This window comes from Leptonychotes weddellii, chromosome 1 (assembly GCF_054177405.1).
Source record: "Leptonychotes weddellii isolate Sample4059 chromosome 1, ASM5417740v2, whole genome shotgun sequence".
In the NCBI taxonomy this organism is placed as follows: domain Eukaryota; kingdom Metazoa; phylum Chordata; class Mammalia; order Carnivora; family Phocidae; genus Leptonychotes; species Leptonychotes weddellii.
This window is the reverse complement of record NC_138369.1, coordinates 18,582,337-18,606,231: the sequence shown is the minus strand read 5'-3', so window position 1 is coordinate 18,606,231 and position 23,895 is coordinate 18,582,337. Positions and strand designations below refer to the sequence as shown.

The 23,895-nt window shown below is 50.8% G+C and overlaps 1 protein-coding gene across 1 annotated transcript in view; it reads right to left on the bottom strand.

Annotated features, from left to right (window-relative positions):
• CACNA1D (calcium voltage-gated channel subunit alpha1 D) overlaps positions 1-23,895 on the bottom strand; it is a 291,430-nt gene that overhangs the window by 24,603 nt on the left and 242,932 nt on the right. The window contains exons 30-40 of the mRNA XM_081805721.1: positions 23,384-23,467; positions 15,836-15,880; positions 15,306-15,434; positions 12,996-13,061; positions 11,277-11,368; positions 10,159-10,318; positions 9,440-9,567; positions 9,205-9,301; positions 6,804-6,906; positions 5,239-5,340; positions 91-221 (exon numbers count right to left, since the gene is read on the bottom strand). Of these exons, the coding sequence (XP_081661847.1) occupies positions 91-221; positions 5,239-5,340; positions 6,804-6,906; positions 9,205-9,301; positions 9,440-9,567; positions 10,159-10,318; positions 11,277-11,368; positions 12,996-13,061; positions 15,306-15,434; positions 15,836-15,880; positions 23,384-23,467 (1,137 nt within the window). The remainder of the gene's footprint in view (positions 1-90; positions 222-5,238; positions 5,341-6,803; positions 6,907-9,204; positions 9,302-9,439; positions 9,568-10,158; positions 10,319-11,276; positions 11,369-12,995; positions 13,062-15,305; positions 15,435-15,835; positions 15,881-23,383; positions 23,468-23,895) is intronic.

Sequence of the window (23,895 nt, the reverse complement as noted above, 5' to 3'; positions counted from 1 at the left end):
CGCTCAACCATGAATAGCCAGCTCTCTAGTATTTCAAATAAGCTTGTAAAATGGTTAGTGAAAAGAGAAGAAAACAAAAGGACAATTCACCTGTAGGGCAATGGTGGTGTTCTTCGCAGGGTATTTTCCCACCAGGCCTTGTTCTTTCCGTTTCTTGAATTTCCTAAAGTAGTCCTGTATCAGGAAAGTGGCATAGAACTTCCCCACGGTTACCTCATCATCTAAACGGAGAGACCAGACAGAGCTCTCCCGAATCAGCACATTTGCACCAGGAGCCTCAACTCTCGCTGGGGGCCAGGGCTGGGGCGGGGCGGGACAGCGCCCAGGGCATTGAGCTCTGGGCTGAGGACCCGGGAGACTAAATCTAGCAAAAAGCAAGGTTTTGCAAAGCAGTTAAGGCTCAAAATTAGAGTCAGTCCCATGAACTGATACTCAAAATTGCAGAAAACGGTATGTTTGTCATGAGTTTATTAGAGCAGCGTATTAGTAACACTATGGAGTGCTGTCTTGGTTATTTACTGAAAATAAAAATTATGAAACAAAAAAAGACTTCCTGGGTCCTATTTTCACCCCTGTGCATAGAGATTTGCATGTGTAATTACCATGAACACCAAGGCAATTAACCATCCAAATCCTGATGCTTTGAGATAAAGACAGAGACCTCAGAAAGTGACAGACAAGCTCGGAAGAGGAGGAAGGTTCAGGAAAGTGGCTGCAAACCCAGATTTTCACGTGCCCCCGTGATTCTGTTCCAATAGCCTCCATATGCCATTTCTCTGTTTGTAATCCAGAACTGCTTATTTTTGGCACTGCAAGCGACAGCTCCAACTAACCTCGAAGTTGAGCTTATTTCTGCTTTGTTCGGAAAAACTCCAGCATGTACCGCTGGGGCACTGGAACTCCGCTGAGCATTTTAAAGGTGATGCATGAGGCAGAATAGAGGCTCTGGCTGTCTCATGGTAAACCACGATGTGTTTGCCCAGGGGCCTCCACCAGACCTGCTCTCCCTGGGGTGCTCGCCCCCAGATCTGCAGTGGCCCCTGGGCAAGAAGCTTAGGGCCCCAGAAGTTGTAGAGGCTGGGAGAAGAAAGGGCTGCTGGCCCTCAGGCTTTGGGACAGCTGAGCTTGTACCCAGGCTGCACCTGCAAGAGCTGCATGCTGATCTGGGGCAAGGGACCTGTGTTCTCATCTATAAATGGGGCCACACCTCTTAGAGGTGCTGTGAGCATGATCCGAGAGGAGGCCTGGAAGCACCCGGCCCCAGGCTAGGGTGGTCCGAAGTGACTGGGCTGGATGACAGTGAGCCAGCAGCCTGCTGATGGTGCCATCCATTGAAATGGATGGTGGAACATGACATGTGGGAAGCGTCCCCATCTGGATACTGCTGGGCTGCTGTACGCACCTCTCCAAACTTCCCTGTCAGGAACCACTCGGTGTTACTGAGTAAGAAGATGCCTTGGGGCAGCTGGCCTCAAGAAGAGCATTGTGTTCCTCACGAACCCCAGCCAAGAAGTCTGAAGTGGTGTCGGGGCCACCAAAGGGACGAAGGCTTTGGGTAGCATGTGAAACTATGTCCCGCATCTGTCTCAGGCTGGTCCAAATAGCCTAATGATGCACTGCCCATGGGCAAGGAGGTGAGAGGTGGACAGACCATTTAGGTCTCAACACTTCATTCCTACTTTGCTCTCAAGCTGCTCCTAATTTTGCCCAGGGTACATCTGGTATATACCTTCTAGCTACCTCTATTCTTGGGCATCCATGTTCCCAGAGGAACTCCATGTGGGTGTCATGGCCTCTTCACAAACAGCTCTGAGATGGTGGGATGGCTTTCCCCTCAACAGATGCAGCGGGGTTGAATGACCTGCCCTGGCCGGTCGAGTTGGGATGTGAGCCCAGGGCAGTAGGCCTCCCAAACGTGGGTCTCCTCTTCCTCCACACCGCCCACTCAGGGACTGCCCAGCTCTGGCCACACACCACCTACTTCTTTGGGGCTGCCTCCCCCAGAGTACAAGTCTCTCTACTGAGCTGCATGCGGGAGGTGGGCTCACAGTGGACAACCCTGGGGGATCTAGGGGGCCTCTGCCTTCTGTGCCACAGCTATCCCCTGCAGTCCAGGGTATCAAGTCTTCTCTGTGGGCTCCCAGAAAAAAACACTAGGTTCACAGAAGGCCCACCTCATTCCACACTGGGATGTTTCCCGTAAATGCAGGCCTGATCCTTTTCTTCCTTCAGCCCAGATGGTGCTGGCCTGGAGGGGCCCAGGAGGCTCCTGCGGGAGGGTCTTGGCTCTCTTTGGCCCAGAACTGGGGGAAGCAGGGTGCTCAGTGCAGAGGGCTGACTGTGGTTCTGCCTGAGTGGCCACTCCAGAGCGGAAGCAGACCACCACTTGGTGTTCTCCACTGAGATGCTAAGCTAATTGAGGCTGGGCTGAGGACAAGCTCTCAAGAACAGGAAAAATCAAAGCTAGAGTTGGTTAGAAAAGGAAGGGACAGAAGGAATGGTTGCAGTGAGGCTGTCTGGGCTCAGGCCTGGAGAGAAAGAGATGGGGTCAGGTTTTTGAGCTCTTCAGGGCAAAGGAGCCAAAGATCCAGGTCAAGGAGTGGAGGCCCAAAGGAAGGACAGCCCCTGGGAGAATAGGGGACTCCTACAGAAAGGGGGAAGAGCCATGACATGGCAGAGGACTGAAGAGTAGAGCAGAGGACATGAGCAAGATTCGGAGATGGGCAAGGGGACCACTGAGCACAGGTGATGGAGAGGATAGGCAGACTATGCCCGAGGCCACAGGCCCCTGCACTGCCACGGTGCAGAAGGACAGTTCCCCACTGCTCCTCTGGGGCTGGCTCCTGGGGTCGCCTCCTTCTCAGAAGCTTGTGATGACCTGGGCGGGCGGGGGGCGGGTACCGCACACCACCCTGAGCTACAAAGCCTCCCGAGATGGGCCCCTGCCCCACTGCCACCAGGCCTGTGAGGGGCTCCCTGATGCCCCACATGGGCCAGTCCCAGACACGGGGAGCAGCAGGCCTGGTGGAATCTGCCGCTCTGGCCAGGGTATGGCCTGCAGGACACTGAGCCCCTCGGCCCTGGGAGCTAGCCATCTGCTGGCCCAGAGGCCCATTTTCCAAGTGTGCCACAATGTGGGTGAGGCTGGGAACCAATGGTCTACTGGAAGAGAAAAGAAGCAACAGAGAGAACTGGTGGAATGCAGGCAGTAAAATCCTGCCCCGCATGCACCTCCTACAGAGTGTGTTCACAGATGCCTGAGAGTCCCTGCCTGCCACGAACCTCTCCAGCGCAGTAGCACTTGGGGTTCGGCCTGGAGGAGCACCATCCTAAAGACACACTCAAACAGTGCAGCAAGCCACCCCCTAAGGCCTGCCGCCTTCCCGGGTTTCACTGTGCTTCTGCTGCCATTTTGGAAAAGACAAACACCTGTCATCCTAAACCCCAATCTTTTCTGAGAAATACAGAGAAAAGGCCAGGCCCAGCTATCAGGCCAAGAAAGCGGAAGGATATTTGGCTTTTACTAGCAGTCTAGCAGAGCTAAAATTTGATCTGTTTTGAGGGCACTAGCATGGTGAGCCAAACTCTGGACCTTTTTTTCCTGGTCTAATTAAAAGAAAGAAAGCTTCACAGTAATGCGACTATGCTCCCCAAGATGTTGGAGTGAGACTGGTTTGTGAAGAAGGTGGCCAGTCAGCAGAGGGGTGCTGGGGCAGGGTGGGCCGGCCCTGGGGGGAGGTGGAGAGGGGCAGGGTTTACCGGGACGTGCGCAGCCGCTATTCTGAAGCATGCATCTGGATTTGAGAAACAGTGTAGGGGAATACGGCTGCCAAGAGATAACCCTGATTCCATGCCACCACCCTAAAACAGAATTGCTTCAGAATATTCTGAAAGACTGAGACTTGAAAGGAATGGAGGCTGCAGAAAAAGCTCAAGCACATTGTTACAACAATCTTAAAAAGCAATTTCTCTAAGCCATGCGAGCACTGGGGTGCGCAGCTGCAAGGAAAAGAATGAAACTGAAGAGTTGTTTTAAATGTGCAGCATCAGTTCTCCTGTGGGGGGCCTGGGTGCTCCAGGTGGGAGCTGATGGTTTTCTGTTCTTTGGTTTGGGCGGAGGGGCGGGGGGGGGGTTGTGTGTGTGCGTGCGTGCTTTCCCTTTATCATTTCTTTGGGACCGTCTCCCCCGGCTTTGAGCAGGTGGCTGTGCCAGCTAGGGGTGGCTCCCTCCAGCGACAAAAGCTCACACTGCTCTGGCTTCATGCGGAGGAGCAGACCTAGGCGCCATGCTGCTCGCTCGTTCTCTCTCTCTCTTTCTCTGCCTCCCAAGAGCCAGAGACTGTCACCTTCTCAGAGGGAGAGGCCTTGGCCATGGTCCTGGCCCCGGGTCCCGGAGTTGGCTTCCAGCCCTGAGCCCGACCAATCTCGAAAGTTGCAGGAGCGGTGATGCTAGAAAAGTGTGGTTGGTTACAAAACACACCGAATGCTCACAGTGTGCCCGGGGCTAGGGGCGGCTAGAATACTGGGGTTGTGGCACGGAGTGAACGGATCCTGCACCTTTAAAACGTGAAAATAAAATAGTCACGAAACAACCACCTCAACGTCTAAGTCCAGTGTACTTAAACAAAAATGGAAAAACGGTATATATATTATATATATGTGCGTCATATATATATATACATCTGAACAAGTTTAGTCCGTTATTTTATGACAAATAACAAAAGGAAATAAGCATGCCTGTTAGTTCTGACTCTAAACTCCAGTTAAAGGGACATTTTTGGTAATTATGATGGTAAACTCAGTCCTGAGAAGAACATTTCAAAAATGCCATTTTCTGAAAGCTATCTATTTTTTCTGAGACGTTTTCAACAACATGTTGAAGGATAAATGGAAACTAACTTTAAATATTTCATTTTGGTTGAAAAAATACATGCTCTTTGGTTTGAGACAGTAAGCTCGTTCTCCCATGGTAATTCTTCCACCAACCAGAAAACCCCTGCCCCAGCCATCTGGGTCTTGGGTCTCCTTCCCACTGAATCCTCTCCTTTGTCTGGAATGGTCCTCCTGTTACCCCAAATAATTACACCAAAAGGCCGAAGAGCCTTCTTTAGCTGTGGGCCCGAATGCTCTAGCGGATACGTAAAGCATTCTGCAAACCCTCTCTGGGGCTTGCTGGAGATCCTTGCGCTGAAACCAATGCATTAGCCAAGAACCACTTAGGAAATAGATTGCACTGACCACCAGCTGGAGGGACAACTTGGTCAAGCAGTTTCATGCTAGTTTTCTTCCAGATTTTCTTGATCACAGCTCGGAGTTCTTCATTAGCTTGTTCCAGGTTCCCTAAATTCAGAAAGCAAGAGGGGAAAATGAGCCTTGCTTCTCTCTCTTTTTTGGGGGGGTGGGGCAAAAATGAACTATTGGGACTTCATCAAGATACAAAGCTTTTGCACAGTAAACAGTCAACAAAACTGAAAGACAACCGACAGAATGGGAGAAGATATCTGCAAATGACATATCAGATAAAGAGCTAGTATCCAAAATCTATAAAGAGCCTTGCTTCTCTTAGCCAGCTCTCCTGTCTGTTCCCACAGGGCTGCTTCCCTCCCAGCTGGCCTGCAGCAGAGACCTCAGACAGGACGGGGCTCCCCTCCCCCCGGGCTCTCCAGTGGAGGGGTAGCAGGCAAATAGTGGGCGAGCCTTCCACTGGGTAGTCACCCCACGGTAGGAACCGTGTTTTATTCTGGAATTCCAGGCCTATGCAGCCTGATCTCATCCTACCCTTCCACAGCCAAGACGCACCCCTTCCCACTGCCCCCAGCTAGAATGCCTTCTATTCCTCCACTGCCTGTTCCAAACACTGCCTCCATTTCACCCAAATGAGAAATTCTCTCAATTCCTACTGCATGTACTCATCAGCACCACAAAAGCCTGGTCTTTTATTATATGGGCTGAAGCCTGTCTCCTCAGCTAAGCTGTCAGTCCCCAAGACCACCCTGCCTTCTGCCCTGCCCAGGCCCGCTGGCTGGGCCAGGGACGGGTGAGCACACTGCCAGGGGTACTGGGAGCTTGGAGAGACTGGCTTTGAGCAGAGGTTCACCTAGAGCTCCGGGGCTACTGGCAGACAGCCGTCTGCAGACCGCAGCTGTGCCCTGCCGGCCCCTCTTCCCTCTCATCCACGGAGTGTGCCAAGAGTTGGCTCCTTCACGGCCTCCACTTTCCCACCTCCTGTCACTCCTCAACCTGCTGCAATCTGCTTTCTGTCCCACTCTCATGTCATTATTGAGCCAACCCCAGCGGCCACCCTCCAGGGCTGAGTGTTTGACATCAGCGGGGAAGATGCAGCTGCTAATAGTCCCTAAGTGCCAGCTTTGTGCCCGCCTGGCAGAGGGGCTCCTGCAGACATCCTCTCATCTCAGCCTCGGGACTCCGCCGGGACTCCTCCGGATGGAGGCGTACTTATTCCTTTTCAACAGAGGAAGAAGCTACAGCTCAGCACTGTGAAATCCCTCTCTGAAGATCACACAGTAGAAAGGGACAGCTAGAGTGAATGCACTTGTGATGGTCCTGTCTCTGCCCCAGCCCCCCTCCCCCCGCCTAATCTCTCCTGCTCCGTAAGCAAGCAGTGGCAGGGGTCACCGCAAAACTTTCTGGGACAAAATGAAGCATAAAGGCAGGCAGGGACAGCCAGCTGGCCCAGCACTCACTGCCCCTTCCCTACGGCCTCCCCTTCGACAAGAAAAGGCCCAGATGGGAGAACGCAAGGTGGGATATGGCATCCATCGTCCTGTCCCAGGGATGCTCACCTTCCGTCTTGATTTTAAGAGCCGTTCGAACCAAAGCAAACAGGGTTGCATTAAACATGACCGTCCCATCACTGTTGAGAGGCATGTTCATGGCCACTAGTCTCTGTAAACAGAAAAGTTTCTCAATAGAAGGCAAATGATGGATTACGGCCATGTTACTTCTCGGTGTTGATTCTCTGTTTATCCCTTGCCTCCTCCTAGTCAACAGTTCAATTCCACAACTCCTTAGGGAGCACCTAGCACCTGGGGGTACTTGGAGCTGACACAGATCAAGGCTTTAGTCGTGAAACACACATGCTGGCACGCAGATGGTGTGCTTTGCTTGTTTTTAACGTCAAATGTTTAAGACCTGACTGTTCAAGTGCTCTTCTGTCCCTCACCACATGTCAGGATCAGGCCTCCCTTCTGGGCACATCCTTAAAGCTGTCGTAGGGGTGAGACAATACACCAGGTATGACAAGCCAGGCACAGGGACTGGGGCTTGGGTCTTCACTACTCCTAACATAGGGAGTGTCCTTTAGGGAACCCTACCCTGGTGGGACCGTCATGCTTGCAGTGGGACCCCCTTTAAGTCCACACGGTTGCTCTGTCTGGTCTTCCAGAGCAGGACCCCCACTTCCCGCTTCTCTTCTCCCTTCTGGTCCCTCGAACACTAGCACTGGGAGCTGAGGAGGGGGTTTGAGGGAGTGACACCCTCTCTGGGCCCTGGTTACCTCCCATACAGATGGCACACCCAGCTGGGATTAAGGCAGATCATGGATGCTAAAATTTCAGGGGATGCCTGGCATGTGATCAGAGCTAAGTAAGTGGTATTTGTAATTGTTAATGGTTCCAAATTTCTTATTTTGGGCTGGCAAAGTGTCCTAAGAGATTTTTAATGCTTTTTCTCTTCCCTATTAAGGGACTGGAATCTCATGTTTGCATGACTCATCTGACCTAAATTTCTAGTCCTATTACCAACCATGCCTGTCTCCAAACCCAGCACAGGTAGCCAGGAGAGCCTGCATGTCCCTTCACTTTCTCTGGCAAGTTCCTGAATCAGCAAAATGGACCACGTTGTGCCTCAAGGATACTTAGATCCTTTATATAAAAGGGTCTGGAGATGTAAACACAAAACAACAGCCATAAGCTGGAACCCATCTTGTTCTTGGAAAGCAGAAAAGAAATTTATGAAAAAAGTCCACTTCTGTGGCTTATTCTTTGTACCTTCATCCACAGTCCAGGCTACAGAGAAGCAACAATGTGGGCAAAGACCCAAGGACCTGCCAATAGGGTTTTCCGGACTTTCAGGGCGGAGAACAATGAGTTTGTCTCCAAAGATTTCTTTGAAATTTCTCTGCAATACGTTATAGACTCCACTCTGTTACTTTGGGTTCTGTCTAGAGCTGGCCCAGCAACACTGGGTAAAACCCCTGAACCCAGAATTGTCTCGGACCCAGGGGGAGAGGTGACCAGCTGTCATGTGGCTGGCTGGATTTCTAGAGGCAGTTGCAGTAAGCAAATCTTGCTTGTCTCCTTCAGAAAGGGGAATTATTTTCTGTTGCTACGTTAACTCAAGGTGATTCCCTGAGAGCTCTACGGAAGAACAAATCTCAGCTGGAGCTCACAGAGAGCATGGTCTGGGGTGAAAACTACAGAAGTGGCGGGGGGTGGAATGAGAGATCTGGACCAAACCCCAAGAGGCCACTGCTGATGTATGGCTCATGGGGACAGGCACTCTGGTGGCAGAGGGGTGTGCCACCATGTCCACGGTCACTCAAGCGAGGAAATAGCCAGGGCACCACGTCTTCTCCATCCTACTTCCTAAGTAGACCTTCCAGCCCTGCCCTCCTCTGTCCCCACCTCCACTGCCCTCACTCCGGGTGACTCCAACAGCTCTCTGGGTGGTCTCCTGTTTACTCCCCCATTGCCAAGGGGCAACTTCCCACCATGAAACTCTACTGATGCTTCTTTTGTGGGACTCAGCCTGGCACAGAGGGCTCCTTGGAGTTGCACTCAGCTTGTGCCCATAGTCCTCTGCCACTTTCCCTTACGCTCCAGCGACACCAGTGACTCCCATGTGCCAACATGATGGCCATTCTCCGACCTCCGCATCTGAGCTGTGTTCCCTTTCTGCAATGCCCTCCAGCTTCTGTCCTTCTGGACCTGACACAAATGTCACCTTCCCCTCCACCCACCCAGTGACAAATGACACAATCCCCTTCCTATTCTTACTTTTGGCTGACAGGGTATCCTAAGAGTTACAAATCTGATAGCTCCTCAGGACAGAAACCACGTATGATTCATCTCTGCAACCCCAGTGCACCTGACGGAAGGCTCGGCAGAATGTCACTTAGTGTGTGTTGAATGAAGCAGAGAGTCCCTGCAGAGAGGCCACCAGACACACCAACAGGACACTTACCTTACAGGCTACTCTGTGTGGGCATAATTTTCCAAACCCCAGGGGAGGCTGGATGCGGCGGAGCAGAGTGACCACATCGAGGTGTTTTATCCTTCCTCTGGAGACAAAGAACAGCATGAGGTCCAGGGAAGCACTGGCTGGCCTGAGCTTTCACTCCATCCCACCTTCTACAAAAATCACAGCCAACACTCCAGAAACAGCCCACACAAGTCACATGGAAGCCTTTCCAACTTACTTCGCCTCAGGGTCATACTCCGACCATATTCTTTTGAATTCATCTAAATGGTGAGGCCCCAGAATAGACCAGTCCCGGGTCAGATAATCAAAGTTGTCCATGATGACAGCCACAAACAGGTTAATGATCTGAAAAAGCACATCAGAGCAAAGCTGCTTCATCTTTAGTGGAATGGATGGGCTTAGACCCTAGTAAGGGCCTCCTAATTAATTATAAGAGTCGTGAAACATTTGGAACCCACTTCTCTGAGGCCATAAAAACTTCCTTTCTGGAGAATGTTGAAGAAAAAGGCAGGCTTCCAGCTTTCCACAATGGCTTTGGTATAGTCCCAGGGGAAAGCAGGGGGCTGTGTCATCTGGCCTTGTCGATGCACACTGCAGTTTTATAATTCTGTGGCCACCAAATACCTCACACTGTTGAGTCACTATGTGCGGTGGCTTTGGAACTTCAATAAAGACACCAGCAGCCCTAAGAAGCTGGGGTGGTGACTGTCCCAAGCCTGTTAGGGAGCCTCAAACCCCTGCTCACAACGAAGGTGCACAGGCCTGCCTGTAACACACACCTGTTGAAGAAAAACCCCCAACCGCCAAATGAAGTCTAGAGTGCTCATCAACATACAATACCCCACAGTCATTCGAGGGGGCAACATCCGTGGTCTGAATCCCAAATGCCACACAAGCATCTGTCAGTTGAGAAAGAGAGCTGTCGTGATCACCCACCAGAAACGCGCAGAGCATGTAAAAACTGATGAAATAAACAATGGCGAAGTTGCTCCCACACGTGTACTCCTCCCCGGGGTTATAGTCCGACTCGGGGTCACAGAGCTTCCCCGGGAGGCAGGCCAGCATGATCTCCTGCCAGGCTTCACCCGTGGCACACCTTGTTGAGATTAAGAAGAAGGGCTTTAGTAGACGAAGGAGCGATTTGAAGCTTAGACCTTCACACTTTTAAGAATATTTTTTTTAAACAAAATTTGAAATTAGAGCAAAACCTAAATGATTTGGGGGAAAAGCCAGTTCGAATGAGTGAAAATTCCTAAATTGAAATTCCTACTTATTTTCAAATGCAACTTCTCTGAGTGGAGGCCCTGCTATAGCTCCCTTTGATTTAAAACAATCATTTGATATAAGCACATCAATTCTTTCTGTATAAATGGATGTTTTTGTCTTCTCTTCTTTAAATGTTCATGTTACAATCTTAAAATAATTACTATTTCTAATGACCTAACACCTGACAACTTGATTAGATCCCCATTCAATTTTGTTGAAAGCAAAGAACTGAAAACTACCAAATTCTAAGTGACTCGCTATTCAATCAAGAGAATCGTTAGAAATTACCTGTATAATTTCTAGAAAGTTCTCTCACTTCAAGGCACCTTGTTTACAAAGCTAGTTAACTGGGGTTAAAAACAATCCTATAAAATCTGAAACTGTGCATCTTGGATGTTCCCTGTTGGCTGTGCAAAGGCCCTTTCTGTTCTTGCTATATTTCCACGTTCCTGGGTGTGTTCAAGTGCATGCTCCCATGCATAAGTATGTATCCTACCATTTTCCTGGTGGCCTTAGTAGCTTCCAAAGGGATAACCCTTTGATGACCTACTAGCTTCCAAAGGGATAACCCTTAAGCTGGCCACAGTCTGAATGACCATAGCAGTTTCCACAATCCAGCGAAATTCCTCTGACTGAAATGCTAAGGTCTTTGTTCAAGAATACAAAACAAATAGAACAAGCCACCACCATCAGCCAGGAGGGGCCACACTGCTGTAACAGGGCATGTGTCCTGGGTCACTCTGGAGCCCAGAGCCAGGGAGAGATGTGCCCTCGTGGGACGCAGTCACCTGAAGAGCAGCAGCACCGCCTGGGGAAAGGTCTGGAAATTGTTGTTCCTGTTGATCTGGTTGTTATCTCTCATAGCAACCTTCCCAAACATCTGGGTGGAGAAATTATTAGGGAAATAAAGATTTTGTTAAAAAAAAAAAAAAAAAAAAAAGCAAAACTCTCCACGAAACCTATTCCACATGTGAATTTCGAACACAGGACTGATCAACACCTAGTAGGGCTCTCTCACAGTGCTTGGCACTTCATTCACTCAGCAAACATGGGGTGGGCACCGTGCTAACTGCTGGGAGCCCAGTGCCGAAGTCAGGAGCATCCTCACCTCAGGGAGTTCCTACCAGGCAACCAGACAGACAGCCCCTCCTGCAAAGAGCTGGCCTGATCCAGCCCGACAGGGAAGCACATAACGGATCTGCAGCCAGGGGCTGGGGTCAGGAAAGGCCTCTGGAGGAGTGACATTTAGGCCCAGAACTGAAGGCACAGTGGAGGCTAGTCAGGTGAGCAGGAGGGTGGGGTGTCTGGGCAGAGGAAGCACTGCCTGCAAAGAGCAGAGGGGACACAGCCCAGGAGCCCCAGGAAATGAAAAGAACATGAGTGTGCACAGACAAAAGATCCAGCTACAGACAAACGTGGGGGCCAGTGAGCCACAGAGAAGAGAGAGGACTTTCCTGGAGGGGCAAGGGGAAGTTAGCTGCAGGACTTGTAGAAAAGCAGGCCATTTCAGAAGAACCTGGCAAAGCCTCCTGAGCAAAACTGGTGATGGTGTGTGCAGGGCAGCTTGCAGGTCTCCAAGACAGCTGTTTTGTAGGAGAACATCAGGTCATAAAAGGCCATTTGGGGCACAAAGCATCCCACGCTGAATTACAAGGGCTCAAGTAGGTCAACTCTTCATTCACAACTCCCAAATAGATCCCTATCGAACTGCAAATTTTTCTATGCCTTCAGATAAGGAAGCGCAGCCACCCCTCTGCCTTGGAATCACCCCACCTCTTTGACACTTGCATCCCCCCTTATCTGAAAGACAGCATCCAAAACAGCAGAGCATGTAGCAGAGAGACCCCCCAGGAGGTCCAGCAGGCTGCTCTCCACCTCCTTCTCCTCCTGGAGGCTGTGCCTACCCTGCTAGGGCTCAGCTCAGCAGTGAATGAAGCCCCAATCCCTTTCCACACCCCCAGAGAGGCAGGGAAGAATCCTGCAGCCCCTCAGCCATAGTCACAGAAGGGCCTGGTTTCGTGCCTGGTTTCTTTTTTAAAAGGGCGCTACCCATGCCAAATAATGATCCCAGTGCAGCCCCTGCCATAGCATCTGGGAGCAGGTGGTTTTAAGTAAGAATCTAGCTGGTTGTGATAAAACATAACTTTCCAGGCCATCAACAGACTTTGGTATCATTAAATATCTTCTTAGTAACATCAGTACAGAAGCCAAAACAATTACAGCTTCTCTCAGTGTGCTATTTCCTGTTGCTGAAACCAACTGTGGGTTTTCTCCATCAGTTGAGTTTCCCAAGACTCAGATTGGGGGTGAGGAGTACCACTACCCCCAGGCTTCCCTGGCATGTCCCAACCTCTCCCTGCTCTTCTGAGCCTGGCTGTCCCCCGCACAGGCACTTGCCTGCAAAATCAGGACCCTGGCTTTCCATTCCCCCTGGCCAAGGCACATCTTGCCACAGATCTGGGGCTACCCAGCAAAGGGGACACAGGGGGAAAGTGGCTAGTGCTTACCTGCATGCCAATCACCGCGTAGATGAAGAACAACATGGCTATGAGGAGGGCTACATAGGGCAGTGCCTGGAAGAAGGAAGCAGTTGGCTCAGTGCCCGCCTCTCCCCCTCCCCCACACTGTGACTGCTCGGGTATAGAATGAAGGCCCAACACAGGGCCACATGCTTCTCTTTTCTGGGTTATGCGGAAAGAACGTCGACAGTAAAGGAGGACTTTTTAAACCCCAGCCCAGCACAATAACTTCAGTCCTTAGTGTACCATCCATGCACACACCTAGTGTTACGAATCTATGGGCAGGATATGCTTTCCACCATCATTAGTATAACCTGACCCTAAATAAAAGGTGTCAGGGCAGACGCATCACCCACACAATAATGTTTATACGCATCATTGGATTCCTTTGTGAAATTATCATAATTGATCAAACCGTTCCAGAACACTGGATATTTAGATTGTTTCCACTTTCTTTCATGGGCATGTTTGGGGTGGGGGCGAGGTCTATTGTAGATCACACTTTGCAAAGGAACATCTTTGTGCAAAACCACCCATGTCTGCTTCAGGTGAGGTCTTGGGAGTGAAATTACTGGGGCCAAGGGGAAGAACCACTTTCTGCCTGTTATTGCAGAAAGCAAGACATCTTTCTTAAAATGCACACTTTCTGAAAGAATGCGAGTTGGCGGTTGGGTCAGGGAAAAGAAAGGGAGCTAGCTGGGTGGTCGCCAAACCTGGACTCTCCTTAAGAACACTAGATACAGGTATGTATGTGTGGGGTCAGACCCCTGGTCCTCTCATCCCTGTTCCTCAACTATTTATTTTTAGGACATGTCGTGTGACATGCACATGGTACACCTCCAGGTAGTGGCCAGAGCACTCATGGTGAAAGCATCTACTTTCTCTTTTATCTACAAAAGGTCATCAGAAAGCCAGTGGCTAAAAACCTTCCCGCTGTGCGATAGCACTGTCCTGATGGCTGACCGCTGGCCAGAGCCCCACAGGGTTAGCTCCAGGCTTTCCTCACCGTACCTATACACATTTTCTTCCTAGATTACTGAATCTTTACGAATTCTGTTGGCATTGTTTCTCAGTTTTTGTGAACTACCACTTTGTTCGATGAATTTATCCACAGTGGCCAAACTTTTAAAAAGAAAAAGTTTAATAATTTCTTTAGAAGTAAGTATGACATTATTGCATGAATCTATTTTTATAGCAGTTCACTCGAAAACTTTGGTACTTTATATTAATAACGAATGTCTGGGATTTGACCCCTTTCTGAGACCAAGGCTCACTTGAGGCCCTGCTCGCTCTCCCCGAGAGCTGTATCCCCAGTTCTGACCACCTCAGGTTCCTGCCAGAATCTGTGATTTCCCTTCTTTGAGTTTTTGGATCTACCCCCTTTCCCGGAAGCCATCCTTTCCCTTTACGTGTTAAAATCTTACCCAAGCAGAAAAACGCTCCCTGGGACATTAACACCAGTTACCTCAGAGGTGGTGGGCTTAGCTTGAACTTTTTCTTTACGTGTCTTTGGATAGCTTCACTTGTCAAGGTGTTTATTTCAAATTAAAAATAGTCACGAAGATTCATGATACACTTTCTAATACTTATACATAGCTACATTTCCCTTACATAGATGAATATTTTAAATAAGAATCTGTACCCCGTCCCCAGTTAATTCAGTCGGGAAGACTAGAATATCTGGGGTGGGGTACTAAAAGGTACAGGAGAAGCTGGGTCAGTCCTGGTTCAGGCTGCACCAGCCTGGAGAATCACAGATGACAAGTGAGGCCTGGCTTATGCCCAAATGTCCTCAATGCTGTGATCCTTGCAGGTATTGGGTAATGCAGAGATTGGGGATGGTGTGCTGGCTCAGGTGGAGTAGTCTCTGATTCATATCTAGACCAGCCAACAGAGAGGACCGTGGCAGCCTCAGGAGGAAGAGCTGTCCTGGCAAGAAGCTGTTCACTTTACGGGCAGTCTGCTGGGACCTGCCCTCTCTCAGATGTCACCCTCCACCACTGGGCATTCCAGAGAGGACTGAGGGGCTTGGAGACTCCCCATCCCTATCCATCTGAGAAACATTACACCCCTCCTTAACTGCAAGTCCTTAGTGCCTTCTGTTTCCTTTAAGCAAGAATCCTGTCTGATTCACCAAGGACAGCTGGGTCAGGTGCCTCCATGTTCCACATCCTCTACTGACCTAGGGGGTCACAGTGGCCATGTGGAAGGGAGTCCAGATCCTCCACGACAGAGGACACTCACTGGCTCACATGTGATCTCCAAGAGCAACAGAGAAGCCCCCGGCCTGGCTCTTACCTGAAAGGACTTTATAAAAGTCCACAGCAACGTCCGGATGCCTTCCCCCCTGCTGAGAAGCTTCACCAACCGCATCACTCGGAAAAGACGGAAAAAGGTGATGGAGATTCTATTGCTCTCTTCAGAGTTCTGAAGGGTTATCATGGAGAGGTCAAACCCAATGCAAAGTAGAACATGCAACACTTTCAGAAAAACAGCAACAGATGCAAACAAAGGTGACAGAGGTAAGAACAGAAGATGTGTTTCTAGGGCCTTTTCACCTTGGAAAGCATGATATGAAAGGAAGAGTTACATGCTAACAACACAGGGCTTGGGAAACTGCGTCCACACAGCACATGCATGTCCACGTGGTCAAGTGTGTTAAGAGGAGAACGCTGGGCTGGTCAAGAGTACTGGACACTGATGATGAATGCAAACCACCGCAGACACTGTTTTGGAAGGACAACCATGGAGAATACAGAAACACTAGTGGGAAACTCAGCATGGTCAAGGAAAAGGCCCAGCCCTGGGGGACTCGTCACTGATCTTACCCCGGGTGTGGCGGTTGGGACAGGGACATTTTCACTTTCAGTTGGCTTTAAGAAATCAAAGATTGACAATGTATTAATGAACAGAAAGGAAGCAGTGGTTCAGAAGGATGGGCCCCTCCCCACTTTTTAAAAACTTCTGGTTGGTGTCTTAGGACAACACGGCTGTTCCCTCCCTGAGAAAATGCCAGGGGCTCTGTCTGAACCTGGACTTGAGGGTGGGCAGCCTTTGACATAGGCTCAGACATGCTACTTTCTAATTCACATCCCAGGACATGATGCTCTGAGGTTGGCAGGCATCCAGTAAAAGAGAAGGCTGCAAGACCTCAGTTGTCCCCAAAGACAGACATGCAGAGTGGGACCCTGCTTCTCACAGGCAGGCTAGTTCTCTTTGCTGAGGCAGGATTGTGGGTCTGGGGAACTAACTGCCCTGCAGCAGGCCACTCCTAACCCCGATGAACAGGAGTCTACCAAATGGGGCAGAGTGGTACCTGCCTACACCCCACACGCCTCCTGAGCCACATACCTGGGAAGGGCTGCTGAGGAGGTGGGCAAACCAAGTCAGTGTGAGTGGAGAGGGGCTGGTTTCCCCACAGAAGCCTTCAGTGCCCAGCCTACAGCCCTGACTGCTGTCAGAAAGACAGCGCTCAGCCCCGTGGGACTCTTGGGCAGCAGCAGCTTAGGACCAGCTTGCCCTGAGTTTCTGCACTTCCACCTCATCCAGGGTCTGGCTGGGCACCTATAGTTCAGGTCACAGGGGGCTGAACCACACCACTCATCACCCTTTGGGCACCTGCCTCCCCTTCAGGCAGGGACCTTGCTTCACTCAGTGCCAGCATGCAGTCTGGCACTTATTAGATATTCAGTGTTGAAGAAACTGGAAAGAGGTTGTAAGCAAGCTCTAACAAAACAGTAAGGGCTGAACAAGAGACAAGGAATGACGGCCTCTCTGTTCCCTTTAGGAGGGTACCCTCCACTGAAGCAGCTGGTCTACCTGGTAACCGACAGAGGAATGAGCCAGTTCTTGGGGACCTGGAACTGCTGAGTGGTCCCCAGGGTTTCTAGGGAGCCTACTGCATGGCGTGTCTGCACAGCTAAGGGATGTATGCACACGCATAGATGGCGTGCACTAATCTGAGTGGTTCTCCTCCCTGGGGATACAGGGAAAGGGCTCTGTTCTGAATTCTCACTCTCATTAACAGCTGCCTCCTGAGACCAAACATAAAACTCATGGAAAAGAAGGAGTTGTGGTACATCCTATCAGAAGTGAAATTCAGCAATGTGAGGACAAACCCAGGACTAACTGGTTCTGATAGGGTTCCAAAGGGGTCCCTGATTCACCCAGGATGCTCAGAAGGTGAACCCTCTAATGGCACGGTCCAAGCCCCAGTCACTGTCTTTTATTTTCCTCTTCTTTTCTCTCACCTCAAGACAAAGAACATCTTAAAGGGACAGATGATGGTTTTAACTTATGACTTTAACAAATGGAGGAATTAGTGCTCTAAAGTTCTGTCTCCCAATCTCCCTAAGGCTGTGTGCATGAGGCTTTTGGGTCTCACCCATGCAGCTGGAGTGGGAGGGTGTGTGAGTATGTGGGGGTGTGTGCATGCATGCCTCTGCCTGCCTATGCTCAAGGGGGCCAGGGTGTGCCTAAAACAGAGCACTCTACGGTGATACTTTTGAGATGTCCATAACTTGTGTGTTAGACCTGCAAGAATAAGAGGGCTATTGGTCAGGGAAGACACTCTCTGGCTACGATCTGGCCCCAGCCCCTTCTGCTTGTCCTCCCCATCTCATTCCAAGTCTGATAGACCTCTCAGTGCCCCCTCCCTCAAAATGTGGTAAAGTCAGTGGCCAAACTAACGTTTGAAGTGCACATCTCTTTTCCAACTGACACCTTTGAAGTATGACACATATTGGACTATGAACTTGAAACCCTGGATATTCTTAAAAAAAAAAAAAAAATGAAGAGGAGAACCAGACAGCATTTGTGGAGGGACACGTCAGCACAACATGCAGAAAGGAAGGACAGAACAAACAGCACAGCAAGCCACGTGCACCCCCAGTGCAGCCTGTGACACCTCCTCCTTCCCTCAGTGCCATGCTGGGCAGGGAGCACTGCCGTGGGGGAGGATGTTGCTGGCGGCACTGGAGGATGGTGCAAGTTGCCAAAATATCTTACAAATTGGAAGGACCCTGAAGATGGCTTTGCCCAAACTACAGATGCCAGCCAGATGCAAAGGGCAGGCCAGCTCTCATCCTGGACTGCACATTCCAACTGCCTGGGGCTGGCTCTTTTGCAGAATCTGATGCCCGGGTGACACTCCAAGGATTCTTATCTCCTTGGTCTGGGGTGTGTCAGAGCTTTGGGAGTTTTAAAAGCTCCCAGGTGATTCTAAGGTGCTGCTCGAGGGAACTCCAGTCTTAAGCCAGGGTAAAGCTGGGCACATCTTCAGGTGGTCACTCACGTCAACAAATTCCTTTTGGTCTGGATGGGCCATACAGAGGGGAGCCCCTAGAAAAGCCCACTCAGGCTGTTACAGCTAAGCAGTGGGTTCTTTTGGAGTTGATGAGGGCTCAGTACCCAGACGATGCAAACAGGTTAACTGCATCCCCATCTTGCCCACAGTGGGTGGAGGAGGCTTGGAAACACAGCTGGCTTTGGAGGCTGTGGTTGGAACATGGGTGAGCTGATGCCCTGCGTGAACTCGGGATCAATGACAGAATGCCCTCAGAGGCTGAGACTGGGAAAGGGTTCACTCCCTGGGTAGTTTTCCAAAGACAGCCACTAGGGCTGTGTGGTCAGCCTTCAGTAGAGAGGATTCCAGTGCCATCTCCAGGCTTGGGCTGGAGGCGCTCAGCAGCTCCTTCCAACCCTGAGGGTCACTGTCTTCAGCTGGGAACCCCACAGGGAGATGGCCCTCAGCCCCAGGAGGCCAAACTGTGTGCCTGGGTCTAGAAGTCTCCTTAGATCCTGGGGCACACCTGATGACCCTCCAGCCCCTTCGCACAGGGTTCTCAGGCAGGCTCTTGAGGTGTAGGTTTGGGGTCAGCCCCCAGCAACTACTGGAGCCAAACAATCCCTGAGCTTCCCAAGTGCAACCAAAGAGACCAGTCTGTACTTGCTGTATTAATCCCCATCTCTTCCCGGAAAGGCTTAGATGACGTGGTTTTCCACTCCAGACAGGAAGCAAACCAGCATCACAGAACATCCTGGAGAACCTGCTCTTTGGAGGTGGGAGTGGGGGAGAGCCTCCCTCTGGCTACTTCTGACCTGGCACATGACACTTCTGGGAGAGAGGGCTTCTGTATATGGGAATGCTGAGCCTATGTCCAGAAATCAGTGACCTGGTCCCCGGAAAAAGGCTGGCACCTGGAACGGAGGGCTGAACAACCAGAAGCTGAGTACAGCTGTTGGTCACCAGGTCAGGGACAATTCCTGGGTCCCTGGGAGGGAGCTCCTTACTAACTTTTCACACGCCTTCAGTAAGTAAGAACAAGGCAGTCATAGCTTCTGCACAAGTATTTGGCCTCCCCAGCAATAATGATAGTGGGAAAGGACTCAGTGCCGGCAACAGCCACTGCCCGGGTTAGGGAAAGTGGGGTTCTGGGTCATTTTACCATTCGAGGCACCAATAGGCATCCGAGGGTGAGCAAAGGCGAGCCTGCCAGTCATCATCTGACATTTTAGCAGCTTGATGATGTTATGACCAGATGTGATAAAGACAAATCTGTGAGAGCCATCAAACCATGGTCAGAGCAAGGGGTGGTGGGGAGGTACATAGGCAGGGGCAGCAGGAGGGGGCTCAGGGGGCATCAAGCAGGACAACAGAAAGGGCCATCCAAAATGTTTTTGCAAACTACAAACGCAAGCTAGATTTCTCATTTGCAGGCCAGATCAATCATTCTTGAAGACAATGCTGGCAAGCCACACAGCCAAGCATGACTGGCCAAGATGGCCCTGGCCAGACCCCAGGTGGAGACTGGGACCCAGGGGATGGGAAACAATTTAGATGACCACAACCCATAAACAGCACACCCTGTGAAACTCAGTGAAAACCAAAGGTGGGGAAGCCACAAACAGGTATACAGTCTTTAAAGTGCTTTTGCTTTAACAACGACATCACCGTATATATGTTTATATATACTTGCCGCTACAATTTTCTAAAAATAAAACCAACATGAAAATCAATTAGGCAACAGAAAAGAAAGATCAACAGAGGTTGGGGGAGAGAGCACAGCAAGTTAAATATTGCAAAAAATGATGACTTATCGTAGCTAAAAACAGCCGACATGGACGAAGGGTGTTCAAGCTGAGCTAACCCAGGAGCTTGGGGGGTAAGGCCAGCCCAGGGATAGGATGTGCGTTGCTCCTCTGGGGAACCTGGCATGTGTGGGAGAGGGGGCTGGAGGAATTGACAGCTCCACCACTAACAGTTATACCATCAGAAGTTAAGGACATCCAGTCTCTTTTATCTTTGTGCTCATAGCCTGCAAACTGTACGTGCCCAGGACACATGTGTTGAGAGACTGAATACATGAGAAGGTGGCTTTGAGCATTTGCCCTGCACTGCCGCCCAGCCCAGAACTGCTGAGACCTCCCAAGGGGTTCTACCAGCCCAGGGCGGACAGCTGGTTTTGCCACCAGCTGAGGGAGCTTTTGTCTTGGGCTATATCTGACCAGGGGAAAAGTCACTGACTAGAAAATGGTATAAGAATGGTCACCGGCGTGATTCTGAAAGTCTGACTGAGTGCCAGAAATGGGCCCAATGAAAGCCTGTTTTGTGCAGACACCCCAAAGTCAAATGCTAACTAGAAAGTTCAGTGTGCGTTTTTGTACCACTGCAGCTTTCCTGACGGATGACACATGAAGAAGGATATGTCTGCGACACTGATGAGCAAGGCGGGGCCAAAGGGGACAGGCACGGTGTGCTCCTGCCCCCAGCATATGGAGGGGCAGCCGGAAAGCTGGGCACGTGCTGTCAACCGAGGGCACCAGCGCCACACCTTGCCAGCCAGCGGGGGGGGGGGGGGGCGAGAGATGAGGCATTGGGAGAGCTGGCTTGTTGGCTCAGTGAACAAACCTTGGCCACATCCTGGTACCCAGAAACCCAGCATTTATGCCCACCACCTGCACATCCCTTTCAGCACGGAGCACTCCAGGGAGAACTGCTGAAACTGTAGTTTATTCTATTTTCATTTCCATTACAGACCATCTCTGACTTACATAAGGGTCTGTGCCAGAATTTTCACATAAGCAGACTTTGACAAAGGTTGTAAGTGCTTTACGTCAGGAGATGGTTAAGCAGGCAATGTCTGGTCATAAACTCAGGAGAGAGCTCATGGCAGCCCAGTTAGGGTCCTGCTGTTCTGCCATTAGCATTAGATTATTTTATAACCAAACATAATTTACACATTATGAATGACAATTTTATAGCTGAGTTATGGGATACTTCACATAAAGTGGAATTTACCTAAATCTGGGCTCACGGAGGTTGGGGGATGTATCTTCCTGGGTCTAGGAAAATACCACTTTAGTCCCTTGTCATGGCATGGATTGGGGTGTTGTGAGGCATCCATCACACCCTCGTGGACATGCCTTACAGTCCATTTCACTTGTTAGTCCATGGAAAATCTACACTTGGATAATAGCCTTTATCTCCCTAATACTTTAAGTTTTGCAACCAGTATTTTGACAAATATCTGCATCGTTTTATTTCCCCGACACACCTATGAAGCAGGGAGGGCAGATATCATTCGCCCCAGCTGATCCATGGGGAACTGAGGCCCAGGTCCAACAAGTCAGTTTTGAACCAAGACCAAAACTGTCAGGCCTTAGGAGTGCCGGGCCAGTGGCCGTCCCACTGGTCTGTGATCTAGGCTTAGCTTAGCCACAAAGCAGTGGTATAAAGAGGGACTGCACCATCCTTATTTGATACAGGCTGTCTGGACACCAGGACAGGCCGTACAACCCTGCAGATGTCAGCCAGGCAGAGCGAGGAGGCCCCTTCCCAGCCAGGGGTGGGGGAGGAGGGCGGGGCTGGCCACATGGAGCAGAAAGCCAACACCACACAGCAGTCCCACCCCATGCTCCATTCATCCCCGCCACGGGCTCTACACAACTGGGGCACACACACTGGACACCCACTAAGACTTGTGACAAACTGGGGACAGACCAGGTGAGCAGGGCCATTTGTGCCTGCCTCAGGCCCTTCTGGTTTAGGCATGGGTTAGATCCAAGAACTACTGGCAGGAGGCAGTGCTCCCCTTTCTGGAGCCTCTTAATTTTGAAGGAGGGTTCTCAGGATGGTTCTGGAAGGGTGGGTCACTCCACCTACCACACTGCTCCTGCACTTGTTTCCTTATTAAAGGGCTCAATCAAGTGCAACAGAAGAGAATGGACACCCTGTCCTCATACACACTCAGCCCTCCTTCCCCTGGTCCATGAGATCACCATCATCTGGTGAGCTAGGACAGGGGGTACTCCCCAGTGTCACTAGTCAGACTCGGCAGGTGCACATGATACAGGCGAAGTCTGCAGCAGTCACGTGTTCATGGCGTGGCTGTGAAGCCCCGCCCCCCTTCCCTTCACAGAACTATCGTGGGTACCAGGGCACATGTTAGGAACTCCATTTTGCAGCTGGAAAAATCTGAGGCACGGGGCAGTCAGGTGCCCGGCCGAGGTCACACAGCTAGCGCGTGCCAATGTTCACATTCTCACATAAATTAACTCCCGGCCCTTCACAGGCTCATAAGAACTTCTTTTTTTAAAATAATGTTTGGTTCCAAAATGGCCATTCTACATTTCCTTCTCCACCCTCTTTCAGGGGAACGGGGTGGGGCGGGGGAGGGGAGGCTACCAAATGTTCTTCATCTTTTAGAACAAATGTATGCCCGAATTTCTTAAGTGTAGAGAGACCCATGGATACGGTTTCTAGGCTCCTGAGTGTCAGACTTAACAGAAACAATCACGTCACAGGACACAAAGTTTGCTACTTACATTCACTTCAGTTATAGCAATATCAACGACGCTACCAACAACAATTAAGGCATCAAAAGTGTTCCATGCATCAGTGAAATAGTGCTGTTAGGGCAAGCATTCAGAAGCCACAGAGGAGAGGAAGCACAACAGGAAAAAAGAAGAAAAGGACAGTGTTATAAAAAGGGAACATTCTAGCATTATGCCACCCGGCTACTTGAAAAAAAAATCACTCTAAAACAAACATGTTACAGGTACGTCACTTTGGGTGTTGCCGCTGACACAGCAAATAAAAACAGTGAGAGACGCCTGTCTTGCCCTGCCTACCAGCGGCTCAGGAAACGCCGCCCGAGTCGGCCCTCCGAAAGGTGCTCTGAGTCTGCAAAGGCCTGGGAAAAAGCTCGACCCTCACAAGCCTCTTGTCCACAGCTCTCGTGAGGAAATTCCTGGTTTTAGATCCAGTGAGGTTGGGGCCTGTGACTTGTCCAGGTGATGCCAGTGCGGGGCGGGGAGCGGAATGTGCAGACAGAGAGAGGACACGAGGCGGGCGGCCACGGCGGGCGCATACTCACGTCGGCTTCGCTGAGGGCCACGTCTATAATGCTGCCGATTACGATGAGGGAGTCAAACGTGTTCCAGGCGTCACTAAAATACCCCTGGACAGAGCAGGCAGGGGGCAGACGTTTATGAGCACGTAGGAATGGAAACGCCACATGGATCATACGGGGACATGTCGGATGCCCCGCCGTACCCATGGCAACCAGGTGGGGTGGGAGAGCCAAAGGGAGGCAACAGTACCGTCCAGGGGCAGAAAGGGACACAGGCTGGGGTGCACCTGCATGTGTGAGAGAGGGCGCGCACGCACGCACACGCACGCAGGCACAGCGCACGCACACACGCACGCACGCACGCATGCGCCGTGCAGACCCATGGCCCCGAGCGGCCCCAGACCAAGCGGAGTTTGTGCAGGGCCGAGGGGCCTCTGAAAACCCTGCCCGTGCAACTAGGGCCACAACTTCAAACCGTCACAAGAGGGTGTGCGACCCTTCTAAGTTTGCAACCCTTACACAGAAGAGTCAGCAGG